Source organism: Polypterus senegalus, chromosome 2 (genome assembly GCF_016835505.1).
Source record: "Polypterus senegalus isolate Bchr_013 chromosome 2, ASM1683550v1, whole genome shotgun sequence".
Taxonomy (NCBI): domain Eukaryota; kingdom Metazoa; phylum Chordata; class Cladistia; order Polypteriformes; family Polypteridae; genus Polypterus; species Polypterus senegalus.
The window spans coordinates 112,914,941-112,937,865 of NC_053155.1; the positions used below are offsets into that span (position 1 = coordinate 112,914,941).

At 37.2% G+C, this 22,925-nt stretch overlaps 1 protein-coding gene across 14 annotated transcripts in view; it reads right to left on the bottom strand.

Moving 5' to 3' along the window:
- The window catches only part of dlg2 (discs, large homolog 2 (Drosophila)), a 1,682,723-nt gene that overhangs the window by 1,293,193 nt on the left and 366,605 nt on the right, over window positions 1-22,925 (bottom strand). For 12 of the 14 annotated variants that reach the window (XM_039744362.1, XM_039744355.1, XM_039744358.1 and 9 more), the window contains one exon: window positions 17,725-17,867. In XM_039744362.1, the coding sequence (XP_039600296.1) occupies window positions 17,725-17,867 (143 nt within the window). Of the gene's footprint in view, window positions 1-17,724; window positions 17,868-22,925 lie in introns of those variants that run through there. The other 2 variants (XM_039744367.1, XM_039744365.1) reach the window with 1 other exon arrangement.

Here is a 22,925-nt window from a genome sequence, read left to right on the forward strand (position 1 = left end):
TCCAGCAGACCCTCATGACCCTGTATTTGGATTCAGCAGGTTGGAAAATGGATGGATGGATTATAAGAGCACATGGAAAAGTAATATTAAATGGACTATATTTTGGCACTACATGTTCCTGTTCAAATTTCCTACTTCACATCTTTCTCCAGTTGCAACATTCTGCAATATAAATTCCTACACCCTCATTTCTTTTCTAGTATCCTGCACTCTTGCTTGTTTCCTGGAAAAGCTCAATCATTACTTGAGTAAGACCACTGCAAGAAGAGTGGGGAAGGGTAGGTAGAATGCTTGAGAATGATCATGGTGATTGGGGACTGTGTGATCTGACTTTACAGGCTCTATCCTGGGTCAGCTGCTGTTCTCAATCTACATGCTTCCGTTAGGTCAGATTATCTCAGGTTACAACGTGAGTTACCACAGCTATGCTGATGACACACAGCTGTACTTATCAATAGCACCTGATGACTCCGACTCTTTCGATACACTAACACAATGTCTTACTGGTATTTCTGAATGGATGAATAGTAATTTTCTCAAACTAAATAAAGAGAAAACTGAAATTTTAGTAATTGGCAATAATGGATTCAATGAGGTTATCAGAAATAAACTTGATGCACTAGGATTAAAAGTTAAGATGGAAGTAAAAAATTTAGGGGTAACTGTTGACTGTAATCTGAATTTTAAATCGCATATTCATCAGACCACTAGGACAGCATTTTTTCACTTAAGAAACATAGCTAAAGTTAGACCTCTTATATCATTGAAAGATGCAGAGAAATGAATTCACACTTTTGTTTTCAGTAGACTAGATTACTGTAACGCACTCCTCTCAGGACTACCCAAAAAAGACATCAATCACTTGCAACAAGTGCAGAATGCAGCTGCTAGAATCCTCGCTGGGAAAAAAAAATCCGAACACATTTCTCCAGTTTTGATGTCACTACACTGGTTGCCTGTGTCTTTCAGGATTGACTTTAAAATACTGCTTATGGTTTATAAAGCCTTAAATAATCTCGCTCCATCCTATATATCGGAATGCCTGACACGTTATATTCCAAATCGTAGCCTTAGATCTTCAAATGAGTGTCTCCTTATAATTCCAAAAGCTAAACTTAAAAGAAGTGGTGAGGCGGCCTTCTGCTGTTATGCACCTAAAATCTGGAATAGCCTGCCAATAGGAATTCGTCAGGCAAATACAGTAGAGCACTTTAAAACACTGCTGAAAACACATTACTTTAACATGGCCTTTTTATAACTTCACTTTAACTTAATACTGATACTCTGTATGTTCAATTCTTCATAATAACTATTCACAGTGGCTCCAAAATCCATACTGACCCCTACTCTCTCTTCTGTTTCTTTTTCCGGTTTTCTTTACTACTCAAAGCATCATGATGCACCAACATTGATGGACTGAAAGCCAGAAGTCTACGTGACCATCATCATCAGGTCCTTCCATGAAAACCCTAAATACAAAGAGGACTGTTTGACTTATGTTAGGTAGATTGCCCAGAGGGGACTTGGCGGTCTCTTGGTCTGGAACCCTTACAGATTTTATTTTTTTCTCCAGCCTTTGGAGTTTTTTTTTGTTTTTTCTGTCCACCCTGGCCATCGGACCTTACTCTTATTCTATGTTAATTAATGTTGACTTATGTTTATTTTTATTGTGTCTTCTATTTTTCTATTCATTTTGTAAAGCACTTTGAGCTACATTTTTTTTGTATGAATATGTGCTATATAAATAAATGTTGATTGATTGAACACACTGTATATAAATGTAGATGTTTTGTGGCAACAGATGTCATATTTTTAACAGGTGTACTTGTTCTCGGCCTCTGTCTTGGTCACCTACTTTTATTCTGAAATCTAGTTTTGTCTGCACACAATACAGTGCAATGCATACACTGTAAAGTGTTTGCTTGACTAGAACTTCCCTGTTAGAAATGAAAACATTTTACAGCTAAAAAAAAATGTGAGAAATAATTTGCTGCGGTATTTTATAGGTGTAATTGTATTGTCCTTGTAGCACAAAAAGATCTGCATGTGCTTTTTAAAAGGAACACATTTATGAAAGAAAAAAAAATAACACTCTCAATACCAAACTTCAGACTGTTGTGAACATGACTCCCCTGCTTTTCGATGTAAAAATCTTTCTCAAAACATTACATTTCCATTCAAAAGTCCTTGTGTTTAAAAAGTAAAACTGTGAACAAAGTAAGTATCTCAATTCAATATATTCCTATATATTCCTATATATTCCTGTCCTAGTTGCAGGCTGGTAAATCATATCAGGCGCTGTTATAATGATATTAAACTAAACTATGTAGAGTCACTGGAAGTTAAAATCCAAGTACTGCAACTATTGGAACTGTAAAGGATGACAACTATTTAACCTACATTTTCCAATTAGTGATTGTTTTATTTTTACTTAAAATTGAAAAGAAACTAGACAAAAAATATTTTAGCATATTCATAAATGATGAGCTTATAGTGTCTTGGATAATGGACTATCTGTTGCACAGATCAGTTTGTAAGGCTAAAGGGCTGTGTTTCAGACACACCATAAGGAACAGTCCTGTCTCATTTTATCTTTTCACTTAACTCCGTACATCTCAGACTATAAATATAACACCAGGTCATGTCACTTGCAGAAATTCTCAGTCAATTCTGTACTTATGGAATGTTACAGGTAAAGGAGGTGACACAGAGCATAGGAGTCAAATGGAAAAGTTGTTTTTCTTGATGTAAAGAGAATTGTCTGCATCTTAACATCAGCAAAACCAAGGAAATGGTTATTGACTTTTGCAGCACCAAATAGCCTGCATGTCCGATTACCATTCTGAAAATGAATGTGAAGGTGGTGCACTGCTACAAGGACTAGTAGGGCCACATCACTGACAGGCCGGACTGTTTTTTTAACACTGAAGAACTATATAAAAATGGGCAGAGCAGACTCTTTTTTTTTTAGAGAATTGTATGCAACTCGGCATCAGCAACATCAAGGAACTGGTTATTGACTTTCACTACACTGGAGAGCCTCTACATCCAGTCACTGTTCAGGGAGTGGATATGCACAATGCTACAGATACTTTGGGATCAAATTAATGACAGGTTGGTATAGTCTCATAACACAAAGTAACTATGTAAGAAAGGGTAGAGCAGAGTCTTTTTTCTTAAGAAAATGTGTTACTTTAATATGGATAGTGACATCTTTTACATGTCTGTGATGCTTGTGTTTCTGTCTTACACCCCAAAAACATGAGGCTGAGTCTCACTACTTTAGCAAAACCAGCTTTATTCCACTTGAAACAGGAACAGCACGGTTATTTATTGTAGCGGGAGATATCACTCTCCTATACACTGACACAGCAGTCAGGCCGGGTCATGGCAAGTTTAGTGACCAAGTAATCTTGTTTCCTGTATTTATAATGTTCCTTGCATCACCCATCGACAACAGGTGCTTACTGCACGATCGCAATCGGATTGAATTTGCTGTAGGCCTGTGGTTGCCCCAGTAACAGATAAGCAGTCTTCCACAGATGTGGCGATTGCACTTTGGGATGCTCTTTGGTGTGTCATCCCTTTGGGGGAGTCCCAAAAGAATTTAGAAACCTCACAATGCCCTACAACTCTGTAATGGCAAGTGCTGTTTTCTATGCTATAGTGTGTTTGGCCAGTAATATTTCATCAACAGAGGACCACCAAATCAATCTCATTAAGAAGGAATGCTCAGTTATGGAATGCACACTCGACCCACCTGAGGTAGTAACAGAGAAGAGAATGAAGCTTGTCAAGAAAACCTACTGGAGTTCCTTCATATCTACAGAAATGTACCTTTACAATACCTCACTGTGATCAATCTCTTATCATTATCTATCTATCTATCTATCTATCTATCTATCTATCATTGTGCCATGGTTCACTTCACCTCCGCTTGCAAGATCTTATGGGATCACATGAAAATTCACTTGGAAAGGAGAAAAGAACTTTATATGGCTCAGTGTCTGTTCATCTCTCTCAGTCCCTTTCTATAAAAGGAGTCAAAATGGAAGAGGAGGACGTTCACTTTTGAGCATACACAGAAAAGGAACATTGTCTAAGAGCTACTTTCAGCCTCTAACAAATGGAAGGAATATTGCTAATATAACATATGAGCACTAAATTAAGGCTTCACAAGATCTTAAACTCCTTGACCACTAGTGAAACGTTACTACAAGTTTCTGTTTTACAATATTTGTTAAGGACAAGCCCTTAAAGTTGCATCCTCAAGAAAGCTTGTTAAAGCTAATGAACAGTGTCACCTACCGGGCTCATCAGAGGTAAACAGTACATCTAGGACATCAGGGGACATGATCATTGACTTTCCTGTCTTTTTTGCCATCGCAGCTCAGAGAAGATGCCCATTAAGGGCAAGTAACCTCACACCTTCCAGTCCAGGAGCTATAAAAGCAAAGCACTCCAGGAAGGTGGAATCTCATTCGGGCAATGAGCCACCCATACTATGGAGCTATGAACCCTGAACCTTGAACACTTTCCAGAGCCTTTAGAACCTCAGCCACGAGCTGTTATTTTATTATGCCATTGAGTGCTTGTTATTTTCAGTTCCTTTATTATGTAAGTAAACAGGGTGGCCCAGTTTTCACCCCAACATTTCCTCTTGATTCCTGTCATACCCTCAACCAACAGACAGCAGTTAAAGTATGTTACTGTTAACATGACATAGTTTTCAATGTATAGAAGTAAACTGCATTGTGTCTTTATTATTGTATAAATCTGGCCTTGTTTACAGATTTTAATTTTTGATTTCAGATTGGTATTTATAATATTGTTATCTTTAAATATTTGAGCATGCTTGACGTTACAGTAGATGTAGTAGGTGAAGATGCACAGTAATACAAAGAAATCGACTACTTGTCCATCTGGTAGATATGCATATATAATGAAAGCATATCTCTTACACAGTAGGCAAACAGAAAATACTTAGTTTAAAGTTTCCTACAAGGCTTATTATTTTCATAGCCAGGCAGAAGTTGCATAATTTGTGAAACTATGCAGAAGCTGCAAGTATGTTGTATGTATCTGAAAATGGTCTGTCTAGCTTGTGGATTATAGAAAAAGAAGAAAATTGAAACAGTACCTCAGTCAAAGGACTTCATTCATTAATTTCAGATTTACTTATACCAGTCAGAGAGGAATTGGCTACTACACAATTTTCCTTTAGCATGAAATTAAATTAAACTACCTGTGGTTCTTAGTGCAGCAAGCTCTGGATTTTGGTTCATTATGTCCTTGCTGACATCATTTAAATGAATTCCTCTTTTGTCAGCCCCTTATAAAACTATATGATGGTGAAAGTCCCCCCACTCCTGGAGAAACTGGTACTCTGTGTACAGATGGAACACCTGCAACGTTTGGCAACACATCTGGTTTTCTGCTTTGGTGAAAAAAGTCTGCATATCATCATGACTCATTATTTTTCACATGGCAAGAAGATGCTGCCAACAGCCCTGAAAGAAGTTTTGTCTACTGCTGTTAAAATTGAAACAGTGCCATTTTAAGAGGTTTGTTAATGAATGGATGCAAATTTGAAGTTCTTCATTTATACACAGGAGTGCTACAAATTTGCAGAGAACATCTTCTACTGCTTAATTGAACTGCAGGTCATAGAAGAGCTTTTAGTTACATATCATGGACCCTGGCCACCTCTTTGGATGGAGGATCCCCTACTACCCTTTACAAACTTGTATCATGTTTAAATCATGTTTAAAAACACTTTCCAAAATATCCTCTCTTTGTATATCTGGTGTGAATTGTTTCAGCAATGAAATTTTGTTATGGAGGGTGTGGCGTACGGCTGGAGTCCCTGGGTTGCAGGGGTGCCTCCATGGAAACTGGAGTTTGGTGCAGCCCTTTTTTGGTTCCGTGGGAGCCACCACGGGGTGCTGCAGCTGCTGCTGAGCCCTTGAGTGCAGCACTTCTGCCACACCCGGAACTGTTGTCAGAAATACATCAACTCCCAGATGCCTTATAAAAGGAGCCAGTAGCCACTACTCCAGGAGCCAGAGTCAGGTGGGAGAAAACGAAACTTGCCAGGATGAGTGGAGGAAAAGAGAGAAGAACATGAGAGAAAGAAGAGAAGTGTGCTTTGTGTTTTGTACTGTGCTGGAACTAAGTTGTACATGTGGGAAACGGGGGAAGTCATTTCCCATTGGGAAAATGAATAAAATAAAAGTGTGTGTTTGCACTTGTGTTCCACATCTGTCTGTGTTGGAGTTGAGGCGGCTGGTGCACCCCCTGGTGGTTCACAAGTGTTTTAGGTAGAAATCCTACCAAGTATTTTTGAGAAAAACTGAATGTCTATTTTTAACAAATGTTACATTGGCTTATTTGGCCTATATTTCAATTCTATGCAGAAGATAAAGCCTCCTTCTTTTCATTCAAGTTTTAAAGTTAGTTTGGCCAATATGCCTATGTAGAGGAAAACACATGAATATCTGTATAAACTTGCCAGTGCTAAAGAAGTCCTGTTACTTACTCTGCAGGCAGAAATCTCAAGACACCTGGAAACATTGCATAATTGTCTTGAAGGTTACTTCAGCTTGGAAGACCTTTAAAATTTTAAATAATAATCACTTCCTTGCATAAGTCATGCAGACTTCCCAAGGTCAAACTCTCATTGAATTTAGGGAGATACTTTAGGAGGCACAGGTACACTCCACTGTACACTTAATCCTCCCATAACAATTCAGCATTATTCTGTTTGGGACTTCAGTCCTAGATAGCTCTAATGTCTTATTTCAGGCACTACTGGATTGCTTACCAAACCAGTGCTATTTTGATAATATTTAAAGACTCTAAAACTGTTTCTGGAATAGCAGATTTAATGAACTAACAGGTAAAAATATTTCCTTCTAGACTAATCAAAATTCAACTCCAAGAAAATCAACAGTAAGATTCAGTTTAAAGGAATGCTAAGAAATGAGGAGTAAAACAATAAATGCATTTCATTGTGAAAAGAAGCCTGTAAGAAACCATAAGTCACTTGGCTACCACTTTCCAGGAAAATGCTTGGACAACATTGCATTATTGTCGTGTGGAGAACAAAATGAGGAAATGAAAATGTTGCAGCTAATTATATATGGCATGATGGATTAAACAAAACACATTTATTCTCTTGGCACTTTCAATTTAAATATAAAATATCGATTAAGTATTATAATCAGTAAGACAATTTTATGCATCAGTAATTCTGTTCATTGGGTATATTGATTAAAGAATAACATTTTAAAAACCAAAAACCCCCTTTTAATGACTGTAATAATCATTATACAGTTTTGCTGGTCAATCTATTGTATATTCTATCATTTTGAAAATTCACTCATATATCACATAATGTTCATATGTAAAAAAGATTTCACAAACTTAAGTTCACTGGTGTACATGATTTCCACAAAAACATTAAAGAACTGTTCCTCAAAAATTTTGAGATTTTAGCATAGTTGAAAGCTTTGTATATTTTTCCTTGTGTTTTGGTGCTTGAAGGAGAACAGCCACAGAACAAACCAACAAAGACTCTCACGATGATAAACTTGCTCAGAACTGGTGTAAATAAACCCACCTGTGGAGTACATTTAGAGTGTGTAGTGGTCCGAATACATGTTGGCTGGTTCACCTAAAGTATGTCGCCAAGTCAAGCTTAATCTGAAGATGCTACTGTATGTGGAGATACTGTTTCAACACACCTCTTGCAAAGGCAGTCATTTTAGTGATGAAAATGTCTAGGAAAATTTTAAAACAAAGTACACTTTGGGCATGGAAAATAGCTTTCTAGATGTAGAATGTTTCTTCACAGGTAGAAAAGTACAGTTTGAGCTGGAATTTTAACTGATCAATGAGTGGGTTACCTCAACATAACCTCAGACTATTCCAAAAATTCTTAGTATTAGAGACAGTATGTCTGAGTTTTTAAATGGTTACAACCAACTGGCGCTGCGTTCAAACTAGAAGACTTTATAAACACTCAAAAGGGTAATGAGGGTAATAAAAAGGTGTGATTATAAAGAACCAGAGCCGGTCAATTCATTAGGCGACATAGGTAGTAGTCTATGATGTTCTCACGATGAGGGGCGCTATTTATGAAAGTTAAAGGACATGCGACCCAAGCATTGAGGCTGAACAATGAGTCATAGAAATGTGATAATAATGTTCGTAGTATGTACACAAAGGAGCACTGTTCATGGTTCTGAAGATACATGCACTCCAGACACCAAGGGGAACAGTGTTGTCAAACTGTGACAATAACAAATTTGATTTCCATTAATGAAAGTACCCAAGGGTGATCCCCCAGAGTCATCAAATTCTGATGACACTGAGTGGACGCTGTTACCCGATGGCCGCTGTCTAAGAAGGTAATAGTGCAAGTGCTCTGGACACCAGTGGCAATCTTGAAGTCTAATAATACCGGCTACCTGCTATGAACAACAAGGGGTGATGTCCATCATCCCTGCCTAAGGCTCTAAATGGGCCTTGACCACCACTGGAAAGAACAGCATGCTTCCCTTGAATTTGAAACTGTTTTTTTTTTTTTAATGTTTTTTTTTTTCCTAGGGATGAATTGCTTATAAAAAAACAATATACTTGCACACAATGTTTTCATAGGTGCACCTGAAACCAGTACACAATATTCCAACTGCCTACCATTTGATTTCTAATAATGTCATCTGATCTGAGTTTTGTAGCTCTAAATATTAAGTAAGGATTACGTATTTAGTAAGAGGGACTCAATATTTCACTGAGAGCTAGTTGGTGTAAAACCCAGGTTCGCTTCCCGGGTCCTCCCTGCGTGGATTTTGCATGTTCTCCCCGTGTCTGTGTGGGTTTCCTCCGGGTGCTCCGGTTTCCTCCCACAGTCCAAAGACATGCAGGTTAGGTGCATTGGCGATCCTAAATTGTCCTTGGTTTGTGGGTGTGTGTGTGTGACCTGCAGTGGGCTTGCGCCCTGCCTGGGGTTTGTTTCCTGCTTTGCGCCCTGTGTTGGCTGGGATTGGGTCCAGCAGACCCCCGTGACCCTATAGTTAGGATATAGCGGGTTGGATAATGGATGGATGGATAGTTGGTGTAAAAAGTTTGAATATTGTATATTTAAAACATTAGAAAAACTGTGATGCAAACAGGCAATTCAGCCCAATATGCTTGCCTATCCTATTCACCTAGATTGTCCAAAATAAAATCAAGTCAAAATTTGAAGGTCCCTAAAGTCCTACTCTCCACCATACTACTTCATAATTTATTCCATGTGTTTACGATTCTTTGTGTGAAGAAAAACTTTCTGACATTTGTGCGAAATCTGCCCTTAACAAGTTTCCAACCATGTCCCCATGTTCTTGTTGCATAATTTTTTATAAAGTAACAACTGGGATATGTTGTACTAATTCCTTTCATAATTTTAAAAACTTCAGTCCCCTGTTGATCTCTGTTTGCTTAAACTGAAAAAGTTCATCTTATTCTTTAATCTCTCATCATAGCTCATACATCTAGAATCAGCCTAGTTGTTCTTCTCTGAACTTTCTCTAGTGCTAATATGTCTTTTTTAGTAATATGGAGACTTAAACTGAACACAGAAATCTAGGCGGGGCCTCAATAGTGCATTTTATAATTTACGCATAATCTCCCTTGAGACACCACTGTTAACATTGCCGAGAGCCCTGACTCACTGATGTCAGGAAAACTGCCACTACCTGAATTTAGCCAAGATTACAGAGGTAATCGTGGACTGCAGAAAACAAGGAGGCATACAGTCTCATCACATGATCAATGGGACTGCTGTGGAGAGATTTGTTGGGCAGAACGCGCTATCCTCTGCAAGGCTTTGTAGTTGAGGGCAATGCAGTTCCCATAGCAGATGGTGATACATCTGTTTAAGATGCTTTCAGTGGTAAAGGCAAATATAATCTGAGGATGTAAACATTGATCAGTGGATTGGTCACTTGTAGGGATGCAGCAGGTTTTGTACGGGATAATAGTGGTGAACTAGGAAAAAAATTCTATAAAAAAAGTTTTAAATATTTCAGTTGTGATGGACGCCCCTGCTGCATATGTTCTGGGGGAGCCACCATGGACAGCTCAATACCTACCCCGGACGCTTGGTGGCAGCCTCCCTGGCCGAAGTCTCCTGCATGGCTCCATGGGACATGGAGTCCTCCACAATCTTGGTGGGAGCTGGGGTGGCCGCTAGGGGGTGCTGTCGAGACTCAACAACCTGGCTAGACGAGTCATCAGCCCCACCCGGAGGTGCAATTGGGACCAGGTGGTCAAGCACCTGGAACACTTCCGGGTGGGCTATAAAGCGGGCCAGCTTCCACCACTAAGGGGCCAGAATCGGGAGGAAGAGGACGAGGTTGCCTGGGAGCAGTGGTGGTGGTGCAAGGTGGAGAGTTGTTTGTGGAATTGTGTAAAGTGCTTTTGGGACTGTGTACTGAGTGTGGGTCACGGGGAAGACGTGAGCCCACGGCTGAAGAAAAATAAAGCTTGTGTGATCTTTACATGTGCCTCTGCATAAGTCTGTGCCGGGTCGGGCGCTATATAGCGTCTTTCACACAGTCTTCATTTCCAGTTCCACCCTCATCGGTGGTTTTAAATGGTATGTAGTGACAAGAAGAATGAGAATACACAACTGAAATTAGGTTCTACTGCAGATGCTACAATTAATGGGTGGGGAAAGAAGGAGAGCCAAAGACAGCAAATAAATAGAAAAGTTAACAAATAAAGTAATTACTTTAAGAAGATTCACTAGTTAATGCAATGAAACAACAAAGAAACTCTGCATATTAATAAATTCAAAATGTAAAAAATGTAAATGGCTAGCAAACTAGGAAATCAGAAAAACAAAGGTACAAAATTCTAAATTTTTGGCAGCATAGATGGGAAGAAACCACAAGTTCTGAAACCAAAAATGTTAAATACTAGATTTAATGTCAGCCCTAAGGAATCCTAATGACCTTAATGCCAAGTTCACAAAACATTAACTTAGCAACTAGTAGGGAAGGAATCCCTCAAAATAAAACAAATTCTTACAAAGCTAAGCAAAGCTGGGAAGAAAATGCCTTGAATTTTGAGTAACAGGCCAAAGGCAAGGAAAAAAAATGCAATGTCACCGATGTCAGGCCAGGACTGGATGTTTGCCTTAATGGCAGCATATGTGCCTGATTATGAGGCTCAACCCCCACCCCACCCCCTTTCGGTCAACATATAAAAAACAACAGGACATTCTGTACATCAAAAAGTTACCAATTAAATAAAAAAAACAACAATCATAATAAAGACTAACTGGTTACAAAGAAACAAGATAAGAAATAAAATAGAGAGCAAATTAAAATATTAAAAAAAAAATAGAGAAAAACAAAAGTCATGTGTAAAGCAGTACATAATATAATCCAGTATATCCTAACAAAGCCCTCCTCCTAAAGGGTGAATCCTGGATAACCGAATTCAAAGCAATAATCCATAAAATAATCACACATGGTAAACACCAAAATACACAAGTATGAATACCACTGGACACATTCTCCTAAAAATGCCTTCTTCTGGTGACATAACATAAAATTCACCAAAAAATAAAGATTAAAGAGTACTAAAAAGAGGACTAAAATACACTACTTCCTTGAGCTGTAAAACTTTCGAATGCAACTTGGTTGGGCTTCAAGCAGCAAGACTGAAACATCATCTTCAAGAGAGGACTCTGGAATCCCCACAAGAATGCCTGCTGGCAAAAAATGCAACCACTCTAGGACACCCACTGGAAAAAGCTCAGATCTGGGCCTGGTATTGGGAGAAATAGTTCTAAAATGCCTCCTTATGGGGTTGCCGGAATCTGCTCTGAACATCCCCTTCTTGGGGTTTTGAGAAATAGCTGGCACCCTACTGGCAGGGATTTGGGGGGATTGCTCTGGTAGGACCCTGCTGATGGGGACTCACATAGCCACTCTGGTAGGCAGCTTGATAGCAGGGACCCAAGCATTCACCTTGGAGTGAGCTTTAATGAGAACTCGGGTATGAGGACTAGACTGACCTGTCAGGTATCTGGAGAACTGGAGTGACTTCTGTCTGGGATGAATGGATAATGGGTAGCTCAAAAGGGCTTGAGAGTCTGGATTGGGCATGGGAGTTCATGCTCAACAGTTGTCTTTACAGCTGAAGCCTTTTGAATGGTACTTAACTTTTTGTGAAGGGTTTTACTTTGACACGAAGTTCTTATGGTCTTAGCTTTTTTTTTCATCACCAAAGCCACAACAAACAAATCCATCTTCATTTACCCGACAATACTAAACCATTAGCTGAAGAAAATTAAACAGCATTGACATTTCAAATTGCAGCAACTAAACACTCTTTAGTTTCAGTTAAACTTTAACAGATGACTTAAACTTAATTAACACATCAAATAAATATATTAGAGTTCCACCTATTTTACCAAGAGCTCAGTTAAGAATCAGTAACTCAGCAGCCGACTTAATCTTCTCTGTTCTTTTCATTATGTGTAACAGGTTATTAATACCACTATATGTAATTTGGTTGATTAATTCCAGATCTGGCTCAGCAGATCACCTTGCTTATACTGGAATTTTTTTTTGTTTGTTTTTTTACTGCTAACAGCTGGGGAAAGAGAGCAAAATGAAGAAGTCAAGTAATCAGTAAAGTTGGCTAGTAAAGTAAATAGTCTAAGGAAATTGACTAATTATTGTAATGAATTCAAAATTGTTCAACAAGAAATTAACAACAAACAAGCTCTTCAAATTAATACATTCTCAAATCAGGAAATAAACTGTAAATGTCTAGCAAAGTACAACATAAAAAGGCAAAAAAGTACCAAATATTTAGCAATGTAGATAAAAAGAGATACCACAGGTTAAAATAAAAAATATTAAATACTAGCCTACATGTCACCCTTGTCTTACATGCAAAATCCACAAAACAATAACTTAGAAACTGAAGGAAATACATCCCTCAATAAACAGAGTCATGAAAAAAGTAGGGGAGGCCCAGGAACAAAGGTGCAGAGAGAGCTCAAAGTCCCATGTGTTTGACTGGGACTGAAAGTCTCATTAAGGAAGTTTTCAGGCAGAATTTAAGCTCCAGAAAAATCCTAAAAGCAGGGTTGGTAAAATCACTGTGTAAAGGTAAGGTCTGCACTTTGGTAAGCAGAGCTGATGCTGTTTTTAATTTAGTGAGGATACACCCTGATTGTTTCTTCTCCATAGTGGGCAGTCTTGAGAAAAGCACAGTGAAGTCACAGGAGTTTTGTGGTTTGACTCAGAAAACAGTGGAAACATTATAGTCCTGAACCAGGGTTCAAAGGAACTCCTTAAAACTGTCCTTGAAAAACAAAGTTTACTCAGGCCAACTCAGACTTTTACCACATAAAACTGATGGAAATGAAACCAACTTGATGCTTCACAAAGCTAATTAAAGCAAGCATAAAGCGTGACTGCAAGGCTCTTCACACTCTTTGAAAACATTTGGAACATTCTTTAATATGTACTTTATAACCTCCAATGTTTAATAAATGAGTGACATAACATAAATTAGCAATATTCTGCACATTTCATTCTAAAGAAACTTTACATGTTTATGCCATCTTCATTAGCTGTATTAAAAAATAACAAGAGCACAACTGCTGGCTTTGAATGATGATATCTGCCTACCATCCAGACTCAATTACTCCTTCTGAGAAGATTCAAATGCATGAAAGAAGAATCTGAAATGTCAGCATAGTGAGGTTTAGGTAATGCTCTTGCATTGATGCTTCAGGTCTAATTGCTATCAAACAGGAAGGCGTACTACAGAAGACAGCTGTTTTGATGGATTATGACATATCTGTCAAGAAAAAGATACTAAGCAGTAATCAGGACATGAGAATCTGCATATCTGCTATTCTTCAGTCATTATCATTGAGCTGCATTTCTCCCATTTCTGGAGGTCAAACAGAAACATATCTAAACATTTCAGTAATTAAGTGAAGCTTCCATATGTCCGTATGTTCAAACGTTTTGAGGTACATGAATATAATATCTTGACCTTACACTATAATAATAATAATAATAATTCTTTGCATTTATATAGTGCTTTTCTCACTACTCAAAGTGCTCAGCAATGGCAGGTTAAGGGCCTTGCTCAAGGGCCCAAAAGAGAAAAGTCCCTGTTGGCATTTATGGGATTCGAACCGGCAACCTTCTGATTGCCAGTGTAGATCCTTAGCCTCAGAGCCACCGTTCCACTATTCTCATGTATATTATATACTAGTAGTAATCAAGGCTCAAATTTTGTTTTTGTAGTGGAATGGATAACATTATTATAATGATAGCATGTAGTATATAGTATATAGGAACACACATGTTTAAAGAATAGTAATGACATACAGTACTTATTAACTACAGTAATAATCTTAAACTTCCACTAAATAATTGCACAGTAGTCAGACTTGTGAATTAATAAACAATGCAGGTAGATAGAGACAGTGACAGTTCTGATTTCTTAAGGGACACTGGTCAAGTAATCAATTTAAATTACAGAATACAGAAGATGGAAATGCAATATTTAAAGCAAATCTAAAAATGTTATTATGTTTTCTGACAAAACAATAGAAAATAAATGCACATCTTCATACACAGGAAACTGAACACTCTGAATCTCTTATACTTTTAGAACAATATGGGACAATATTTTTCTTTGGTAAGAGATAATTGTATAGTAATATACTTTTAACTTTAGAAATCACTTATGCAGTGATGATCATTACTCATCTGCATAATTTTTTTGTATATGAAACATAAGTAAGGTCAAAATCAAAGAAATTAGGGAGAAGTATACATGGCATCACGTTCAGTAATATGTCGGAAATTTCTTTAACTAAATGGTTGAATATTTTACATTGTTTTAGTTACTTTAAACAGTCAGTTATAAAAATATTTCATAAATAAAAAAGTGATAACAGTAACATATATTCAAAAATAAGAGAACAGATCAAAATTACATGCATCTGTAGACCACACACTTTCTAATATCATGTCATTAAAACAGGACAGCAGCAAGTGATATAAACATGGATTTGACTGATGTTCTGATATTAGATGATTGTCTATGACTAACTATAGTTTACATTTCTTAAACATCATTCTTTAAAGATATAAGTGAAGGGTTAAAATATGGTTCAATTTCAAGGTAAAATTGTTGACTGCTTCACATCATGATGAAGAGCAGGTCTGGTGTTTATAGTGTCAAAAAAATACTGAGCCATTAGAAGATGCACATAATGCAAGTCTGGGGTTGCTTTTAGTTTAATATATTGTAAATTCTGAGTACACGTTTGTTCACTCTATGATTACAGAGCACCGCTTTTATAATTCCTTAAACTTACATAACTTTTTTCATATAAGTGACTTTTTTGCTTTTTGTGTTTCATTTTTCGTGAGTGGGTGTACAAATGGCATGCCTGTCTGCATCTACCACAACATTTTATTGACTTGTATTGGGAATCCATTTTGCTGGGTAAGTTAAACAAAATATACAAGTTTATGTGACCTTGCTCAAGTTAAGTTTGAAGCTGTAAATGAATCTGTAATTTAGGTCACGTAGAATGTTTCCCTGTTTTAAATACACAATTTTGCCAATGCTTGTTATTGAGTTATTTTTAAATTTCAAAAAATTGTACTGTGTGCTGCATTCTAGATATCTGAACAAAACTATAACTTTCTGGACACATTTCCTTGAAGAATAAGCACTCCTAATTTTAACAAAATCAGTCCACTGTGAGCGGAGTTCTTTCTTGTGGACAGACAGATACACGTGGCAACCGCACAAGGTCACTTTTTGCATGTTATGCAATTGCAACTAAAAATGATGCAGTGGGGATGTGAATCCTAATGCCACTGATTTGTAGTCAGACATGCTATCATCTTTGCTATTCTGCAACTACTTTAGACCAGTATTAAGATTGTTCTTTACAACTATTAAATTGAAATCATCATCATGGTTTTCTCTGATTTTTTCATGATTTAATTGCGGTAAGTTTTTGGGGAGTTTAAATTTGATCCAATAGTAAAAATGTTTTTTCCACGGGTTGTTTGCAAATAGTCAAAAATATCAGTCAGTCAGGAAGATGCAGCAGGGTTTCCTAAAAGAAATGATCCCACTCTCAGGTAAGTCCAGATTCTACACAAAAAAACCAGATAACAAAACTCGATAAAGCAGTTTTAAACTACATTCTTTTTACATATTTATTAACAGGTAAAACAACAACAACCTTTATTAATATAGCACATTTTCATACATATAATGTAGCTCAAAGTGCTTTACATGATGAAGAAAGAGAAAAAAGACAAAGTATGAATTCAAATAAGAGAACACTAATTAACATAGAATAAAAGTAAAGTTTGATGGCCAGGGAGGACAGAAAAAAAAAAAAAACTCCAGATGGCTGGAGAAAAAATAAAATCTGCAGAGAAAACCATGCTTTTTTTTTCCTTCAGTGACTCTTCATTCATCATTGTTAACAAGGGAGGCAAATTGCAATACTGCAAATGTTCCACCGAACTGGAACTTGGGAGCATGCATGCACACTTCAGTCAAAGACAAGCTAACTGTGTCGCCAGTGAGCTAGACACTCTGTTGCTTAAAATGTTTTGGTGTTGCTTGGAAGGAAGGTGTGTTAGCCAGTCAGTCAGGTAGCAGGGATTTCCTTTCCTTCTGCCCTACAGCTAATCACGTGGCAAAGTTACAGAGTAGGAGAGTGAAGAGCAACACTTATAGGGAGTGACAGAGGAAGGAAGGTGCACCAGCTGTCAGAGATGTTGCAGCCAGCTAATGAGGTTGGTGCCACTCCAGTGCTGGTCTTGCCACCAAGAGTTTGCCTTCTGAAGACTGTGAATAAGTATGATACATATACTGAATGCATTCATAGACTCAATCAATATAAAACTTATATATAATCACAATATAAAGTAATGTATGGGGAAAAACTTAGATTTCATAAATTTTAAAATAAAAAACCTAGAAACACAGACAGAGATCAAAAAGCAGCTTTGGACACCATGGGTATATGCACCTTAAATTCTTCTTTATTTATTTTTGTTTACAGAGCATAAATGAGATTAAGATAAAGATGGGATGCAGGCAGAACTTGAAACTTTATGTCAAAGACTTATGGTCAAACATATTGCTATCTTCACTATAGACCAGCACAACACTCTTCATCAGCTATCAAAAGCAAAATATCATTATGTTCTTGTCTGATGTCTTTTTACTATTTAATAAACGGTTCTGTGAAGTCAGATTTTTCTGGGCTTCAGGGCCATGAGATGGATCTGTCAGTTTTGATGATTTATTCTTAGGTTGTCTAGAAATAGCCAATAAGTTTAATAGTCAGTGACTCAATCAAAAGCATGTAACATTATACAAATTGGTTAAATTGGTTATGTTTATATGCTTGGAGAAAGATGATTACTGGTGTCCTTATATTGTAAGTTTGTACTATTTCTCAATTGCATAAGCATCATCATTCATATCTTATAATGAATAAAGAAAGAGCAGTCACATGGTGTGAGTGCTGGGGCTGTCATTTCTAAATAACACCTCTTACAGGCAGCATATGTAAGTGATAAGCCACAGGTCCCATTCTGAATGCAAAACCTTTAGAAACAAGACCCGCATTCAGCGTAACATTCTTCTTACCTCTTGGGTCCTGTGAACGTGCTGCACGATTGTGGGAGAGCTGGCTCTTTCCCATCTATCTGCAACATGATTGGCTTCTTCCGTTTTCTGCTCACAGGTTTTCTGTGTGTTAAGCAATGTGACTTCATAAAACTCTTGGATATCTGGAAGTAAAAGATTAAAAATAGGAATGAACACAATTAGAATACTAGGTTAGGTTTGATTTTATTTTCTTATTTTTGAAGTTAGCCCAGTGATTAAAAAGAAACAGAAATTTTATTTCTACCAAATACTTCTTAATTGTGTTTCCTTACAATAAGACGAAACATAAATTTATATGATCACATATTTTTTAATATGGTATCAGAAAAAACATATTCAGTGAACATAAGCAATTGAGGTATATATTTGATACTTTTTGGTTTCACTAGAGAGAGTAAGTTGTCAATAAAATTACAGTTCCCTTGATGAACCAAAGTAATTTCTTACATTGCGGTTTTAAGTTACCCTTCCAAAAATAATGCACTATTACTTCAACTAATTTTGCATAAGTCAACCCAGCATTCTTCTTTTTACTGTTTTCAACCAATTTTGAAGACTACCTATCTTCAATATAAAGTTTATTTATTTTAATTTTGTCTGGCCTCATTCCTTTCTTTTCCCTGAGTGCAGAAAATATCCCATGCTCATAAGATAGTTTTACGAACATATGAGGAAGTGTCGCACACTGACAAGTTAATTTTTCTTGATCATAGGAAACTTTTGCAAGCTCACAAAACTATCTCGTGCACACGAAAACCCATCTCATGAACATGAGAAATAAAAAGCCTTCTTAAGAGGCTCCATACCTGTGCTATCATGATTATCATGTGTAATCAATAAATATAAAAGGCAAAGCCCTCACTGACTCATCATTAATTCTCCCATTTTCCATATAGGTGGGAAGCTGAAATTTTGTATGCTCATTCCTTGCTGTGTACTTACAAAAGTTGTGTTTCATGTCTTATTGCAACACCCAACGGGGATACGGGTGTACCCCCTAGTTTAGTATATATAGATAGGGGAAACCCCGGCCTCCTCACTATATCTGCGACTTCCAATATACATAGGAAGTCCAAATTTTCCATGCTCATCCTTTACACTGTACTTACAAACGTTAAATATGTTTCATTTCACGCCATGCCCCATAACGAACTTTAGAAAATAACGTCTTCTTTTTGGCCGTTCTCACCATTATGCCGTAAGAAACTTTCGGAACTGACCTCTCCTTTTGGCGGTTTCATTCCTTATTTCTGTTAACAGAGGATTAATTTCACTGCAGAAACGCATAAGGGCCGCCCCGGTCCCCCTTCCTTTTTCCGCACGGCCGCTGTCCACTGTCCGCGCACCTATGGTTGGCTCCCTGCCTATATACATTAACGACATCTCGCGCTCATGTGCCTCCTTAATTCGCTTCCTTACTGTCCTCAGCTGTTCGTGCTCACTGCACCTGTGTCTTCGTTACTCCACCCTTTCAAGCCTGTTATTGTTGGTTTTGCTTCACGTCTTCCTACTGTGTCTCCTGCCTTTTCGTTTACTCAACCGCTTTACTACGAAACTTAACAACCACCAAAACTTTGTAACGGTGTTCTGACGATTTGTCCTACTTTGTCGAAATATCCTACCGTAGTTTATTTAAATGGCAGATATGGTATATACACCGTATATGTTACACCCTTCCGTAACATTAAACTTATAACGTTATACCATATCATCATTTAACATGTTGTATTTAAATGTCGTCTATCAAATTTATGAAAATGCTAACATTTCTCAATTTATTCTATATGTATCATTTAATGCCCGAAGGAGACACAGCCGTGTATGGATACAATGGCCTGTACAAGATTAAAAGTCACACATGCAAAATATACAACTTATAAAATGTTCACAGTAAATACCTATGTAGAAAACTGTAAAAGGTTTGGTCTGTGCATGCGTAATATCAGTGAGTAGATCATTTCGATGGGTATGATGTTTCGTCAGAACAACGGCACCAGACTTAAGATCAAATCTCTGCACAAGAACCTCATTGAGGCAACTGTCTTCATTGGAACTGGCTCACAGGAGACTGTATTTATTCCTCGCATCTCTCTCATACCCTCTGACCTCCCATTCCAATTCAAACGCCTCCAATTTTCCAGTAAGGGTCTGTTTCGCTACGACAATAAGTAAGTCACAGGGCCAGACTCTAAAAAAGTCTTCTCTGTACGTTGCATGCTCAAGAGTAAGCTCAGCAGTCATCTTGGTCATTTTAAAGCCTGAGGGCAGAACTACAAACGTCGTTTACATAGGGATCCTTACATCCTAAAAATATGCATTTCTCATACACAACATTTACAATCATAAATTAAAGAGTTTCAAATCATCAAATTCACTGTCAATACTAAAATACATCTATGACAATTACATTGACAATCATGTTATGTTATTTTTAAAATGTTTCCTTTTCTTTTTCATAACTTCTTTAACACACTACTTCTCCACTGCGAAGCACGGGTATTTTGCTAGTTAATTCTAAAACATGGTTCAATTTTGAAGAACATTGATAAAAATGACTTGTGGAAGTGTCTTCATAATTTTATAAAAAATGTATCATTTATTGTTTTAGATGGCATTTAAAACTCTAGTGTTCAAAGGAGACAGTATTTTTAGTACAAGATGACAAGATTACCAGAGAATGAAACTAAAAAAACTATGTATCAATAAAGCAAATGAAATGTAGACTAAACTGAAACAAATACTTTACAGTGCATAGAACCTGAAAAAACTTCTGAAGATAAAGAAAAACAAAGAGACCTGACATAATGTTATTTACCAACAGTTATCAAAAATCACCATTAACCCATGCACACTGATGCCAACCTCTGCTCACAAGCAGCCTGATTAGATTTCCATCACTATTTGAAATGCAATGATAATTTAAAGTAATGTATTCCTTCTCGATGTTGTAAAGACCCTGAGTCTATTGAATGGCGTGCAAGGCAATCAGCAGTTCCTGATGGAATACCTTGGACGCTCTCAGGCACATCCACACTCAGTTCTGGTTTTACACCTGTTGAGGCCCTAAGCTTGAATGCTCCTTGATAAAAAATTGCATTAGAAAGGTGTAGGGTCCCATTTGATTAATCAGAACAATGAAAGAGTTAGGGGGTGAATGGATATCTGATCCATAGGTTAGTTCACAAATTCTGGGGGGGGACGACTTTCCATTCCCCATCTTTCCCATTTTCCATGACAGGCTGAACAAGATGGGGACCCTATGTAGCCATTTAGTTTACTTATGCCTTAGACTGGCAAGGCAAATAATCACTTACAGTACTGTATATTGGAAGAAATTAGTTGCCATTCAGTCTAACATTCATGTCTGAAATAAGGGAAAAGAAATACATGCATGTTTTTTCAGCTATAAGACACCTTATCTAATAACTGTGCTACCATGCCAATTGCTGCACAAGTCTCCACATAAACAACTATAAAATACAGGCTCAGTCACAAAGAAAAAAGACTGACCCACTGGTAGACCCGTTACTAAAAACCCTATCAAAACTCATCAGTTATGAGTAAATTCCAAAATTATCTAGTTAAGGAACAAAGGATGGTTGTAGCAAAATTTAAATGTGGTACACTATTTTAGTCAATGTTAAAAACAAATCCAGCTTCTGTCGTAACTTGGGAGGAAAGTCAATGAATTTTACAATGCAAAGATCCATCAGAGAATTGCTCTTTTGTATCCCATGGAGGGAAATCTTGGTGGCTTATAAAAATATCATGGTGGGAATTTAGAGAAAGAAAACAACATAAGCTTTCACAAATGTTTATTTTTAAGCAGGACTGGAATCTCTGTACCATCTTGCTCCAATAACATACTGCAGTGGTGTCATGAGAGGAGTACATGGCGTTGGATATTTTAAATAAATAAAGGAGCACTCAGGATTATGTGGGTATGTAGGTGTGTGTATAGTTGCAGGGCAGAGTGACACTGGGGTATGAATTATAGTGATCAGCTGAGTATGCAGATGCATACAGTTCAGTCAATTCTCTCATTAGTGGTCCGGGGTCCGTAATTAATGCCTGCACACTTCCATCGTAAAAAGTATACGAGGAGCCTGAGCAAAGAGGAAGGACATGGAGTTAACCTGGACTGTCACACGTGGAGTTTGAAAAGCAAAATCTGCTGGTGCCACTTCTTGCTACATGTAGAGTACGCCAATGATGAAAATGTGCTTATTTGTGCTAACCAGACTAGCCAAGCCAAAACCTCATGCTAGGGTTAAGTACACTACATTTGTTACCTGAGCTGACTAGGCTAGACTTGCTTCCTGGAAAATATTTTTTTCTCCTTTGCTTTATTTTTATTCATCTTAAAGGTGGAACAGTGCCACATTAATCAGCAGTGTTGCCTTACAACTTCAGCGACCTCAGTTCGAATTTCAGCCCACCATCTGTCCAAGATGGTGTTTGCATGTTCTTACCCTTGAAAGCAATAACAACAGCAACAACATTTATTTCTATAACATATTTTCATACAAAGTGGCTCGCTGTGCTTTACAAGGAGTTAAAAAATCTAATTATCAATTAATACATTAAAAAAACTCATAAATAAATTAATAAAGTTACATTATAGAGATAAACAATAAAGTAATAAGTATGGAATAAATTGCTAAACTCATTTATTAATTCTCTAATGGCTATATCAAAATGTCTAATTCTATGATAACCAGGATGACAAGTAAATAACAACTCCAGCCAGTGAGATGCTGGGAAAAATAAACTTGTAAACAAATGAAGTTGAGTTTTATGCAGGATCTCCCTTTTACTCCCAGCCATCTAAAATGTTCAGCTTAGGTACATTTGGTGACTCTAAGTTGTCCCTTCAACTGATGTTCTCCTCATGAATGGTTTCTGCCTTTTACCTCAAGTTCTAGCGCTCCAAGCCTAGTTTTTGAGAATGTTGATGTGGAAAATGGATGGCCTGGTTGTACCATAATTTATTAACTCTAATTGGAAAAAATAATTTATGGCTATCATATTTTAAGATATTGGATATAGTTACTTTTAGATAAAGTGTAATATCTTTAGTTTGAAGAAATATCCTCCTGCAAACTGATGACATTTCAATTATTACATAATCCATGTACACAACACAAAAAATGCACATACAAATCTAGTCAAAAACAACT